The following is a 14,931-nucleotide window of genomic DNA, read 5'->3' as shown; positions in this document are numbered from 1 at the left end:
AAAAAACCGACACGTTACAACTGTAAACCAACACAAATTCGTGAACATAAATTAGTAAACCAAATAAAATAGTTTTAAGGCGAGGTATTAAAGGTTGAAACGTGGATATAAAACCATGCGATGATGGGATAATTTTAAATCATGAAAAAAGTTTCGGTCATTTTAAAGACGAACTATAAAAAATCGGAAAGCAAAGTTTAAAAAGATCATTTAATCAACCGACAAATAAAACATGTAAAGTCGACACTTGTCCAAGTTTAATGTTTCAAAATATAGTTACTTAAATATTTTAATTAGTTTAAACAAAAAGTAAAATAACATAAATAAAAAATATCATTTTTATTTATGCAATTAAGGCTTGTAATTTAGTGGTTAAAATTAACAAAATATTAAAATAGTGAATAGTAAATTGAATAGTAAAATTGTGAGTAAGATTGAATCTTCTATTTAATATATATATTAATTATTTGTTACTCGTTTATACATGTGTAAATTTCTCACGACTTCTGATTGAGTCGTTATTAGTTACTGACACGTGCAAACCCGAAACACTGTCATACATGTAATAATTATGACTGAAGTTAACTATTTTGCGTAGTTTTACCGACATGTGCAAACCCGAAACGCTGTCATAACATGCAAATTTATTTTAACAAAGATCATTAACCACCTTTTATCGTCATTAAAGTCGAGTTTTGATAAGAAAAGAGAAGTAACTGAAACTTGGAGAGACTGAATTAGAGTTAACCATAAAAACTAACAGAGGTCAACAAATCTTTCTAATTAATTTCCTTTTCAACAATAAACCATTCAAGCTGCAACATGCCTAACAAATAAGATGCAGCTTTGACTTTGGCATTGACCTTAACAAACCCTTACTAATCACTAATCAGCAAGCATATAGACATAAACTAAAATTACACATTACATCAACACTAGAACAGATAACAGTTAACTAAACCAAATGGACTTTGTACAGCATAAGGTAGGTAAGAAATCTTGCCTAATTTTATAGCTTAAAATGGCTCTAAAAGTTAGCAGTTCAAACTCGGTTCAGCGTCAGGCGGTTTAGGGGCGGTTGCAGTTGCAGTCGCGGTTGCAATACCGTTCATTCTAGCACGTGCTTCTGCAAACATCCTCTGCTGCTCGGCTAATGCTTCTTCTTCCGTCATCTCAGCTCCATTTGTGCACTTTCCACCTTTAACAGTGTCCTGTTCAATCATTTCAGTTAAAGTTAACATCAATATAGAAAAAGTGACAAAATCATAAATAGATAACAAGAAATAAATGATTACCGCGGTTTCAACTTTGTATTGTTCGTATGCAGCATAAACTTCTTCTAAGTATTCCCCAAAACCAAGAACCTGAAGAAATAAATTAGTTATAATTAGTCACCACATGGAAAACACGGTTATGAAGATTATGCAATAATTACAATTAGTCAATTAGCAAAAACAAACCTCTAATGCCTTGAGAACGTGTTCGGGTGCGATTGTTCTCTTATCTTCTCTACTACAAACTTCGTTTGATTCTGATGAAACGAGATTAATAAACTCTGCAATAGAGAAAATAAAGAAACTTATGAGTTTTAAACAGTTATGTTTGCATATATACGTTTATGGTACATTAAAGATCTAACCTACACAACACTCGATCAAAAGATCTTGAGTATCTCGTGCATCACGAACATCTGGAGGCAACATCTCCTTAATTATTTTAGTCATTGTAGCTGCATAAAAATAAAAACTTTCATTAGCTAGAACTACTAATTAGTAATCTTTGTATAAACAAAATTCAAGCCAAAATATAACGAATAGTTCCAATATATAAGCAAACACAGACAGCAATTAGTACTTAAATTCAAGATAATTAATGAGATATTTTCTCTCTAGCTGATATCAGATATACAATAAATATGTCTGCACATATTATAACATATTTATTCATCATCATAATATCAAATAATAAGGTCATTCATTGCAGGGGAGGAAGGTCGGCGGCGTCATAGGGACGTGGCCGGCTGATGTGGCATCGCTTTTGCAGATCGGCGCCGTTATCCGGCGTTCTGGGGACGGCGGATGAAGGGGAAAACGAGGAGGCGCCGGCTTCCGATATGAAGGGTATTAGGGATGAGCTCGGAATGGTACCAGTACCGATCCCGAAAATTTGAAATATTTGGTCCCGGTGCCCGTCCCGAAATGTTCGGTTCGGTACCCATACGGTACGCTATTTCGTCCATCGAGAAATAACCAAACCGTACCGGCACTGTACCGATATCGCAAACTACCGAAAACGCTCATCCCTAACTAACAGCCTAAGATTGATATCAGTTCTGACAATAAGATCTAGCACAAAAATTATTAAACAAAACTAAATCACTAAAATCATCATAATAAAATGAATTCATCAAATCTATTTACCACATAAACAATTATTAATTTACAAAATTATATGCTTAATTTACATTCAAACGCATCAAACACAAATAATATTAATAAAAATCAAACATACCTTTGGGCAACGACGCATCCTCCTTCGTCTTACCAACAATATCCATCGGATCCATCTTAACCTCTGCAAATTCAACCAAAAACCGTACAAATTCATCAGATCTGAATCAAATTTCATCAATTAGGAATCCAAAAACTCACCGAGAGGATAATAAACGGTGATTCACACAGCAACGACTAATTCTGTATCGAATTGGAGTCTAACGACGTGGATCGGTTGAAGCATGGTGGTGATGGTGCACGATATAGAGATAGGGTGTGGTTACAGGCGATTAGGGCTAAATTCTCCAGGCGCGTGGTGGGAATGATTCGGGGCGCGTGGGGTGGTGGATGCGAGGTGGAACGGGGCGCGTGGGAGTGGGTGTGAGTCATTTTGTTTGGGGGTTGGTTTTATAATAAGTTTGATTATTGATTAATTAATGGGAGTTGTCGTTAATGTTGATTAATGAACAAGTGGTGGTTGATGATCGGTGAGAGAGTGAGAGATTTAAGGAGTGGTGTGACTGGATCCTGTGGTGCTGATTAACCGAGGTATGCGGGTCATGGGTTGTTGAAACTGGACTCGGGTTTTGTGGGTAAAATGAAAAATGGACTTTGAAAATTATTTTGTAAAATTATTAAATAGGAATAACAATGAAATTTTTGTGAGTGTCTTGGTCAGGGTTTAAATATCATGTTCGTACCGGTCGGTTGAACAGGTTATACAGGGTTTCGAATAGATAGTTGGTATTTAGAGCCGTTTTTTTAAATACCGGTTTTAACCGACATACCGGTATTAATCTTAGATTTTTGATATGTTTTATGGTTCATATTTTTTTTAAAAATGACTATTAACCTAGCAGATAAAATTAAGAGTTAAGTGCAATTTTAATACCTGTGGTTTGGTCAACTACGCAACTTTAGTATCTATTCTTTATTTTATGCAAATGGCTACCCCAGTTTCAAAAAACTTGCATTTTTAGTACTTTTTTTCTAATCCCGTTAATTTTTTCCGTTAAGTCAGGGATTATTTGGTAACTTCGTTATTTTCTTTGTTTTTTTTCTTCACTTTTAAACACTTATATTTTGTAAACCCTAAATCCCCTTTATCAAAACATCAAAATACAAATCCTAAATTCTCAAATATCGTAAAAATTCAAACCCTATGATGATATGGAGAAAGAGTTTAGGGATTTAGGATTTGGATTTTGATGTTATGATTGTGGATTTAAGGTTTACAAGATATAAGCGTTTAAAATAAAAGAAAAAAACAAAGAAAATAACGAAGTTACCAAATAATCCCTGACTTAACGGAAAAAATTAACGGGGTTAGAAAAAAAATACTAAAAATGCAAGTTTTTTGAAACTGGGGTAGCCATTTGTATAAAATAAAGAATAGGTACTAAAGTTGCGTAGTTGAACAAAGCATAGTAACTAATATGGCACTTAACTCTAAAATTAAAATGAGTAAACCAATAAACGATGTCATAAACCTATGACACACTTTTATTTTAACAAAACTTTGTTTGAAAATCAAGTATTTTTGTTGTATTTTTGGTTAGAGGGGAAGAGACACTCATGGGTATTACCCATGCATTGGTCAATCATGTAGTGCCATATCATTTTTACCTTTAATTACCCATAAACCACAAACTTAGAGGCATCACCTACCCACAACTCCACAAGTACCCTAGAACTTAATTAATTCATTTTAATTATTCAATGGCCAACAATGAATCAATTTTGTATGGCAAACATTTGCCATGAAATGAAGCCATGCACCTTACTCACATGGTGTGGGGTGGTGTTGCCATATGGTTTGGAACCCATACACCCTACCCATATGGGTGCCCCTTCCTCTCTTATGAATTAGATTTTGGATTATTTTTATTATTGAATCAAGTACTTTTAGACTATTTTTTTATTTGAATGTTGCGTTTGTATGAAATTATAGAGCAAATCATTCAACCGTTTGTATCATTTTTTTTATCAAATCCAGTACGTGTAAAATACTAGTTTTTTAAAACATTGGTCTTGGTTTAGGTTTAATCTATGTGTTCTATCAACATATTGAGAACTAAACAGACGATTGGATAGCTGACTAAGAGTCGTATGTGGGGAGTGATTTCTAAATTTTTTTGAATTGATGATAGCGAGAGGTTGGTCGTGGTTGGGTAATTTCTGATATTGCCTCTGGTAAGGGTGGTTTTTATCTTACATGACTATATGTCGCTAATTTAATGGAGGATTCCGTGTTACTTTGTACTAGCTTCTCATCTCATAAAATCATCTCACGTGTTTTAAGATCATCAAGTCATCTTAGATAGGGGCGGAAACCCTTCATAAGCAATATTCTAAGAAAACACCCATTGATCTGCGCATTGGTTCCATATCCATTTATGGAAATAAAACGAATTTAAATGTGAACGTGTGATAATAAATTCTTACGAGATAAATCAAGCATAAGTACACAACTTTTTGAAACCGCAACACTAATAAACCTTCATACCAAATCGTGTATAGTTTTAATTAATACCTCCGACTGCTACCTTGCAAGCAAATCAGTTATCAGTAAATCATAAATTCTTACACGAGTGCAAATGTTAAGGGCATCAATATAACTTTGTTGATTTTGCTTACAAACTTGTTATTTGTCGGAAAAAAATTCATTATTTTTTTTTTTGTTACAAGGGATCTTCGGTCTAGTTTATTGATATGATTTTGATGAATCGTATGCTTGATGATATAGATTTAGAATTCTTGTAAACTTGTTCATAAAGTACGATTTTCATGAGATTGTGTAGCTAGTTATAATGAACTTCACGATTATAAGATTTACCTAACTTACAAGTTGCAAGATGAATATTAAATAAGTTAATATCATAATGACATGTGTCATTTTAAATCATATGTTTTTTATATCGATACACTTAAACCACCTCTAACTTCAGACACAGCCAAACACGGGAGCTTACACAACCTCTATTCCCTACTCTTCTCCTTTATCTCTCCTCTTCGTTCTGCTTTCCCCTCAAGCCTCAGTAACCTCGTCCGAACTGTCGGACTTCTCATACTCTTTCCCTTCCCTCTCACTAACATCTCTCCTCCGCTTAGGAGCCACCTCATCTGGACTAGATCTACAAAGCCCGTGTTAGAGGTGCCCTTACAGGCTTTGGTACAATTTGAGTGAAAAATTGTGTCAAATCTATAGCACAGTTCTGTATTAGCTAAGATCATGCATAGTCAAAACTAGATATACCCGGACATTTTACGTCATGTGGCGCCCAGTCAGCTTTTAAGCATTTTTCAAAACGTGGGTGTGGTGAGAAAAATACCCCAAAACACCTCTCTCTCTCACAAAACCCTCAAGATTTGTGTCATATACGCGTTTTATAGGAAACGCTTGTTCCAAAATGCTTTTTTTTTTGGGGGGGGGGGGGGGGGCGCCCAAAATGCCGCAACGAAGGCCGAGTACCCATGGTCTAATCAAAATCATAAAATTGCAAATCTACGATATAACATGTTTAGAACTTCTAAATGTCTAATGATTAACAAGAAAACATATGCAAAGGACAAAAAATAATAATAATTTACACTTATGCATTAACAACCCTTAACATTAATCAAATTCATTACAACGAGAACCCAAGTGAATCGGCTGCCGATCTAGCCATTATTCCTTGAAACTCCTTAAAACTAATCGCACCATCCCCATCCGTATCCGCGGCTCGAACCATTTCAGTAAGCTCACGGTACGACAACGGCTGACCCATTTTGGTCATGGATTTAGCTAACTCGGACGGCGTAATGAATCCGCTTCCGTCCCTATCAAACGTTTTAAAAATCTCTAAAAGCTGACTTTGATTAATTAAAATGTCTTCGGACGTCATTTGAGATGACATACAATTCACCAATTCCTCAAATTCCACCGTCCCGCTCCCATCCGAATCCATGTTATTGAAGAGTTTATGAATCTGTTCGCCCGAGGGTTTGAGACCGAGAGAGCGGAGGAGGGCTGCTACCTCTAGGTGGGTTAGGGACCCGTCTTTGTCTAGGTCGAATCGGGTGAATATGTCACGTAGTTGTTTTAATTGGTCCTCGGGCAGCCGTGACATGACGTTGAGGTCGATCTCTTAGCGGTTTACGTTGAAAATGATTTGTTGGATGGGTGGCTGGCGGCGATAGAGGGCGGAGGGTGGTGGTGGTTGTGGGTGGTAAAGGGAATAACGTAGGAGGCATGCATGTATTCATGGAGATATATGGGGTAGATGGTCACCGTACAATAAGTTGTGACTAAATAAGTAAATAGATAGGTTATAAAAACTTTAGAAGATAGAGAAGTTATCGTATAATAATTATTTAACGTACAATAGATATGTGAATCACGTTTAAAGCCATTTTACTAAACGCTTAAGCCAAAATCTAAAAACGCTCAGTGTTAAAATCCAATACGCTCAAAAACGCTCAAGAAATCCGTAATACACTTAAAACGGTTTTCTTGAAGAAAAGTAAAAAATTGATCGATTAACGATCCAAAGCTGTCTATTTCGGTAAACCAATGATTAACTGGATATGTATTGACGATTTCGAGATCGTGTGATGTGATTTCATAAATCGATTCAATGAATATATGTATTCTTGTACCTAATATACGTTAAGCAATTATTGTATTATATTTTTTCCAGGTACAATTTACTTAAAACTTTAACTCTCTTTTGATTCAAACACAAGTAAAAGAAAATCATCATTTTGATTATAAGGATGTGTCCTATGGCTTAAAAGAAGAAAAATAATAACACACAAATTGGCAGAAAGTTAAGGCTTCTAAAATCAAGGTTGTTTTCTTAATGCTTTTGATAAAATGGGGTTATTTTGGAGATTAATTTAAAAGGCAAATATTGCAAACATATTGTAGCATTACCGATTAGAATTTCTAAACAATGGTAAAAACTAAAAAGGGTAATTGATAAATTATAGTAGCAAATTGGTGAAATAATTTTGGTTCCAAACTTCCAATTTATTTAAAAAATTGAATTTGTATTGGTAAAACATATTTTGAGCTTATTATTATTATTATTATTATTATTATTATTTTGGCTCATATCTTATTTTATATTGGGTTTAGAATCTTAAAAATAAGGGTTGTTAGAAACATCCAAGCAAATGAATTAAAAGAGCTCAATACATTAGTTATAGCACTATGAAATACCAAAGTCACAATATGAAATACCAAAACGATCCAATCCAACAAACCAAACATGAAACATCTAGTACAATACTTAAAAACATAAATAAACCAGCAAATGACATAACTCTAGAACACAAGTTCAAACATAAACAAGCAAGCAAAAGACATAAAATCTAAAACACAAGTTCAAACACAAACAAACTAACCAAAACACATAAACTTGGACATACTAATTCAGATGTGACACGGTTGCGGGATGTCCTCGTTGTTCTTAATAGCACAGCAACTTATGGAATAGATAACGATAATAAACACAATAATGCTAAAGTTAAGCATCGCAAACTTCCTCCACAGATGCCTCATGTTACTCAATACTCCAACCTGGCATGATCCACAATCATAGCACAACTTCTTCTGGTCATTATTCCAACTCTTGCAATCCGAATCATCCGACGCGGGACCCGTCTTCGGCGGCACCCAATACGTCGAGTTCATAAACAAATACTTACAATTCCCCGGTGGTTTACAACAACCAGACTGCATAAATAATATAGTTACATTATTTCATAACAACATATTATTATTTTATAGTAAATACATATATGTTACATTAATAATATTATGATACCTCTATTGGAGTCAAATAAGTCCGGTAGAAGTCCTTAGACGTCTTGGCGCGAGCGAGGGCTAAACAAACACGCGAATCGATCAAACAACTCTTGATATTAGCCCAATTTTTATCGGTCACAACATGTTTCTGAAGCCACTTGGAATAATCCCTAAACCGGTACTCTTTATACCCACGGTTCGACACCGCCTTGCTAATACGTTTATTTGTCACAACTAGTGCAAATATCGCGTACGCAAGTAACCCGACGATCATGATGAGTAACACCGCAGAGTAAATGTATAACATTGAGTTGATTCGGAAGAACGCGCCAACAATACCGATAACCGCAAGTGCTACAAGGAATGTCCCGGTGAAAATGTAGGGTTTAGCGAATGTTTTCTCGCATAATGTGGCACTGTCCGGGTGGACGGATGTCCAAATGCCGGCTATGATTAGGACGAGTCCTAGGAGTAAGGTTAAGACGTTAAGGACTGTGGTTAACACGTTGCTTGTTTTAGCCATTTGTGGGAAAAGTGAAAGGAGACTAGAGTTTGGGAGTGAAGAAATGGGAAAACATGGGATGTGTTTGGTTTATTTGTACGAGGATGGAAAACGGTTGGAGAAAACATGCGTGGGGTGTCGAGGAATAATTAGGAAACTGCTGTTACGGTTATAGGTTGTCGAGGACGTGGGTGCTAGATTTTGTGGCATGTTCTCTGGTAGTTTTGAGTTTGGTTTTGTTAGATTTTTGTGTTATTCATTTTATTATATGTTATTTCGAATTTTAGAAATGTTGATTTCGATTGAAACTTGGAATATGAATGTATTCAATTAAACTAAATACTTAAAATATTCAAGTAATATCTAAATATCATCATAAATTTTCAAGTTTTGTTTGAAGGGATTCTAATAATTAAATAGTTTTTGTTATTCAACCATTTCTAAATTCTAACTAGGATAGTTTTTTCTTCGAATATTTAATATACAATCCGGGATATTTGTCTGGAACCTGATTCAATTAACTTGTAGATCTTATCGTTACAAATCGAGTTATATGATATTGTCTGATTTTATTAATTTACTGGCTTGAGAATCGTCTAGTACTTTGGCTTGTCAATAAAAGAGAGCCCATAATAAGTAAGCCATAAATAAATAGTTATATACAAAAAAATTATAAACAAAATACAACACATAATTAAATTACAATTTATTATCAACTAGCATTTTGATGCGGCAGGGGGTGTCAAACCGTAACCGAATGAGGACTCAAACGATGCCCAAACGTGACAATGAAAACACTCAAACAGTCGTTGGTTAATATTCGTCTATGACATTGGGGACTTTGTCGAAATCAAAACCACTATACACGCTTTATCACTAACAACAAACAAAAGTACTCAAAGAGTTACTAAGGATTTAACAATTTATGGTTTAAACTTTAATTGATAAAGATTCAAAACTCAAATGACAATAGAATACTAACTAATAATATTTATAGGAATCACTAATCACATATGAGAACACTAAGTGTTTTTTTAACATAAATATTACTATTATACGTAAAATACTAAACCAACATAAAGTAATTTCTGGGCTCATCAGTCATTACACTTGGTTCAATTTGTTATGGTAAAAGTTTTGCAAAAAAGTTTCATTAACAAAATTAAGGACCAAAAAGTTAAAATGTAAGTTGTAAGGAAAAATGTTTCATTATTATAGTTAATGGGCCAAAAAATAAATATATAAGACTATAATTGAGGAGCTAAAAAGTATACATGTGAAACTTTTGTGGGAAATGTCTAATGTAACAAAGTTCATAAATAAAGTTGAGAGGCCAAAAACGAGAAATATTTGAAACTTGTTGTGAAACAAGCCTAATAGACAAACATGTGAGAAAGAGATGTATGGAGAAAGATGAAGATTTCATTAATATGGTGTGTATTACAAAGAGGTACATGAGATGTATATATAGGGTAGGAAAACTTGGAGAGAAAGCTAATCTATATTAGGCATTGATAACCACAATATTATATATTTATAACACTCCCCCTTGGTTATCAACATAATACGCTTAAAGATGTTGCCTCATTAAAAACCTTGCTAGGAAAACCCAGTAGGACAAAACCATAGCTAAGGGAAAAAGAGTGCAACACGTATTGTCTCCCCCTGATTTATATATCATTTAAAATGGTAAATATTGATCTTCTGTGAAAGTTGTCTAAAACTTTTGTAGTCAATCATTTGCATCTTCAGCCATTGACTTGTGAATCCTTAGGTTGAATAACGTTTCATGATCTTCATTTGAAAACTTCTATTGCATCATCTTGTAAACATATACCACTTTATTGATATCCATGTTGTGTTTTTCTGCATCGACAATACTAGCCAAACTTGTTTTGATGGGTTAGTAAAATACTAAGTCATATATTTCATACCTGTAATATATGTATTAACCCATTCTGATGTCTCATAGCTGGACACATGCTGATAAATATAAATAAAAGATATAAAAATCATGTATAGTTAGCATTGCATATTAATGCGCATATACATTTAGTTATGATACTTTTGAACCAATAATGTTTCATATTATGATAGGAAATGTTATAGAGTGCATTGTTTGGACATCCTTTAACGTACTCAAAGAATGAATATTGTCTTTGGTAAATTGTCTCAACATTTTTTTTAGATGGACTTTGATAGATTGATGCACATATAATTAAACATATACTCAAACTACAGTTTGAGCAATAATCACATCGTGTCAAGGATTCCCCTTCTAAAAGTTATGCAATTTCTCTCGATGATGTGTACATCATCACTGTAAACTGTGATTATATGAACCTTTAAGTGTAAAATTTTGATAAAAGTATGACTATGACATCCAACTTATCTCCCTCCTTACCAAAATAATTATTGATTGTGCCATGCTCATCCAACTATATTAGTCCATACACAATAAACATAATTTTATGCATTTTCCAATCTATCATGAATTTCTTTTCAACTTGACAAATTATGCATACGCGTTCACTTTTCCAGGATTTTTGTTACATAAACTTGCTCATTAACGCATCATCTTATATCACATATCAAAAATCCATATTGTACCATATTTTTGTTTATTGAATTATTATACTCATCATCTACATTCCATTCTATGTGTATACTTATTGATGCACAAGAATTCCATCATAAAGATATATCAATTAACTTTTCAAGTATTCAACTACCTTAGGAAACTCTTCAGGAGTTCCATTTATATTCAACAAATTCAATAATTGCAACATATTCAAATATGACTCTATACACAAAAATCATTGTGTTCTCGAGAACTTACTTTACATGATTTGTTAATTCAAATTCTTCAAAAACTTTCTTGTAAACTTTCAGTATCAACTGAATCACAATATTTATTGGACGCATATCAATTTTCTCTTTATATTACCAGACTTTTTAGTTATCGGAAAGTCATTGCTTCCACCATTGGAGAATGTATCTCCTCAATCCTCATAATTAATCCTGGGTCTTTGCAAAAAATTTTGTGCCATCAATTTTGCTTTATATCACTTGATGAATTTTCATAACTCATATACAAGACCCGTTTATATCTAACACATTTTACAACTTTAGTTGTACGGACTGTTGGTCCAACAAACTTTCCGTTATTTAGAGAATTCAACGCTGCCCTATTTGCGTTTTTCCACTTTGGTGAATCATTTTTTATAGGCAGATTTAGAATATTGATCCTCATCATCATTTCAAGCGCTAATTATATATATAAATAAAATTATAACGACGTCGATTTTATTTCGATTCCATATATTTTTGTAGACATGATACAATATAATTTATTGAGAGCTCTTTGTTTCAGGTACCTAAGGTTCTTCAAGAACCATCATGTCTAATATCTTTCAAGAGACTTTTTACTGCACCTCGACTTGACCATCTTCATTACTTGCTCCAATTTTCGAGGAAATTTTATCTTTGGAACCGATTAGTCTACCACGCTTCATGCGTACGTTAGACTCTTATTAATACGTGATGTCCTTCTTGGACAATAATATTAATTGGAGCATAAGCAGTTGATTTATTTGACTTAATTAGTCACTCTATTTAGGTCAGTAAACTTGTCTGGTAATTGATTCGACAATCTTTTCAAATGATTATCCTTTGAACTTTTAGTTCACATCATTTATTTGAGGATTAGTGATAATTCAATCTAACTCATTTCTTTTTTCAACTGCTTTATATCTTCCCCTATTGTTGGGAATGTTAATTCACTTATAGTGAAAACCAACGAGTCATGAACATATTTTCATTAATGGCTCTTTGTATTTAATAGTATATCAATGTTTCATTCCCAACATAAATTCTCAACCTCCTTTAAGGTTTCATCATTGTGTGTTGTGGTGGATTAATTTCATTACATATCACACAACCAATATATTTGACGAGAGGTATATGGTTCTGACCAAAACCAACTTTAGTGGGGAGTAAATGTTATAAAATGTTGGCTTGATGTGAATTAATTATAAGACAGTAAAATCATATGTACTCAAATACAAACATGAAACTTTGATCTCGTGATGATTGCCTTTGCAACGAATTATAGACGTTGAGTAATCGTCTTTAACAATACAATTTATGTAAGAACATAATCTGTTATGAAGTTCAACACTTATTCCAATGATCATTATTAACTTGGGAATCAAATTCATTATTATAACCGAATGTAATATACCAATCTGGAATAATATGCTTGCTATCTTATTAGCTAAGCCATAGATCATGCAAACATGTAGTTGCGATCTTGATAACCATTTAGATGATGCATCGATTTTCAAAACACTAAATGGTATCATATTAGGATATGTGTATCCTTTTCTCAATTCCATAACATTTAGGGATTCACACCCTCCTTCAGTTGGTAAATAAATGTTTTCCCTTGAGAGCAATATACATGTATAAGTATTATGAAGAATCACTTGGTTCCTCAATATATTTCACATCATTGACTCGGTGTGGTCTAAACGGTTGTGCCATTCGATAATCATGATCCATAAACTTTAGGTTTATGATCGTATATGTAGTATGCTTCTTTAATGCAATACTATAAATATGAAAGAACATTGTATTATCGTTTCAAACGATCATGTGATTTCACCTTTGAATTTCCACATTTTGTTCTCATATAAGATCAATCTCTTTGCCACATGTGGTGGTCGATCTCATCATTAGCATGACCAACATTATAATTCTGATAGTCAATCTCATTATTAATATAATCATTGTTACAAATTTTCTATTATGTCCATGATCGCAACAATCAATGTGTATTCACATTCACTTCAAGGAATGGATTATAATCAAACAAATTTCAAGGTTTTCATTATTTCTTTGAACATACATATATGAAGTCGCTTTAAACCTTCATGCTCATATAATAATATTGCTACCAGAATAGCATATTTGAGGTATGATAAATAATCTTTTTATTCACATAATATAAATTTGAGAAATAATTAAATAATTACATGATCGACTTATGTGAAATTTATTGGTCTTAAATCTAAAGACCTTTATGTAAATCTACAATAAGATTTAGGGACACTTGCGGTGTAATAAAAATATTATGCTTTCTCTTATAAGAGTGATAACAAAACAACTATCTTCGGTTTACGTAAAAGTTTATTAACATCTCAAAACGATGTATATCATAACGACAAGTTATATAAGACATTATGGTATATAAATGAATTATAAAATCTCAAAAACAATGCTATCACGACTTAAGTCACTTAAAAGCAAAAAGTTTTATTCAAATATAGAGTTGCCAAATTCGTGATATCAAAAGCAAGTGATCTAAAAATTTAAGCGCATCAAAGTTTTCCTAATTAATATGGGTATCTAGCATATACACATAACCGTATAGTGATTCGATATTAAGCTTTGATCTACTAAAAGATAATTTCTCATAAGACAAAGAAATCAAATAATTCTTCCTAACATTTGTTAATATTTTTTTAACAAGTCGGTTGCGCGACTAAGTCAGTCTTTCGAACCAAATTAGCTTACCACATATTAACCAAATATATTGTTCTAGTTTCATAAAATCAAAACCAGTCGTTCACAAAAGTATATTTTAGAGTTTAGACACTAAATTTGTTGACATTTTGTTAGTGTCAAGAAAAGATATATATATATATATATTAATTTATAAGAAGATTATCCTTGTAATATAGAACATTTATGAAATATCTAATTTACTAATTTAGGATCATATGCTCATAATTCTTATTTCTTTTAAACCAGTTTATATATATAAAAAATAATGGCTAGAAAAGTGTTAAAACTAATTGAGCTATTTAGAAGGGTTTAAAATTCTATTATTAACAACATATTTTAACCACACCTTATCAAATATCAATTATTAAGAGTTAACACGATAACTTTCGGATCTCAATTTTATGTTCAAATATTTATTTTCTATTTTCTACATAGTATATCTTATTTTAAACGTGATCTTCATTAACCAAGAAAAGAAACCTAACAACAGAAACTCAATGGCAATTTTGACACAAAACCAACGATCTTTTGTTTATTATTATTTCCCATGATTATATGTTCTTTTAATAATAAGT

General features: G+C 32.8%; 3 protein-coding genes across 4 annotated transcripts; all 3 read right to left on the bottom strand.

Annotated features, from left to right (window-relative positions):
* Window positions 1-879: 879 nt before the first annotated feature.
* LOC143539443 (protein Dr1 homolog) lies at window positions 880-2,845 on the bottom strand. 2 transcript variants are annotated; one of them, XM_077032758.1, is made up of 6 exons: window positions 2,652-2,845; window positions 2,512-2,574; window positions 1,640-1,729; window positions 1,461-1,555; window positions 1,296-1,364; window positions 880-1,211 (listed from the first exon to the last, which is right to left on the bottom strand). In XM_077032758.1, the coding sequence occupies exons 2-6, from the start codon at window positions 2,564-2,566 to the stop codon at window positions 1,035-1,037; spliced, it is 486 nt and encodes a 161-aa protein (XP_076888873.1). In that variant the 5' UTR covers window positions 2,567-2,574; window positions 2,652-2,845; the 3' UTR covers window positions 880-1,034. The 2 variants fall into 2 exon arrangements, with proteins under 2 accessions (XP_076888873.1, XP_076888874.1); XM_077032759.1 differs by having other exon boundaries at window positions 2,512-2,566.
* A 3,214-nt stretch (window positions 2,846-6,059) lies between these two features.
* LOC143539441 (putative calcium-binding protein CML16) lies at window positions 6,060-6,640 on the bottom strand. The gene has a single exon (XM_077032757.1). The coding sequence runs from the start codon at window positions 6,602-6,604 to the stop codon at window positions 6,122-6,124; it is 483 nt and encodes a 160-aa protein (XP_076888872.1). The 5' UTR covers window positions 6,605-6,640; the 3' UTR covers window positions 6,060-6,121.
* Window positions 6,641-7,867: 1,227 nt separating this feature from the next.
* LOC143539440 (tetraspanin-8-like) lies at window positions 7,868-8,846 on the bottom strand. The gene is made up of 2 exons (XM_077032756.1): window positions 8,306-8,846; window positions 7,868-8,214 (listed from the first exon to the last, which is right to left on the bottom strand). The coding sequence occupies exons 1-2, from the start codon at window positions 8,807-8,809 to the stop codon at window positions 7,912-7,914; spliced, it is 807 nt and encodes a 268-aa protein (XP_076888871.1). The 5' UTR covers window positions 8,810-8,846; the 3' UTR covers window positions 7,868-7,911.
* Window positions 8,847-14,931: the final 6,085 nt, after the last annotated feature.

This window comes from Bidens hawaiensis, unplaced genomic scaffold, assembly GCF_021521415.1.
Source record: "Bidens hawaiensis isolate Kalapana, Puna unplaced genomic scaffold, B.hawaiensis_p1.1 tig00011896_1, whole genome shotgun sequence".
Classification (NCBI taxonomy): domain Eukaryota; kingdom Viridiplantae; phylum Streptophyta; class Magnoliopsida; order Asterales; family Asteraceae; genus Bidens; species Bidens hawaiensis.
The sequence above is the reverse complement of the archived record's forward strand: the minus strand, read 5'-3'. Positions and strand labels throughout refer to the sequence as shown.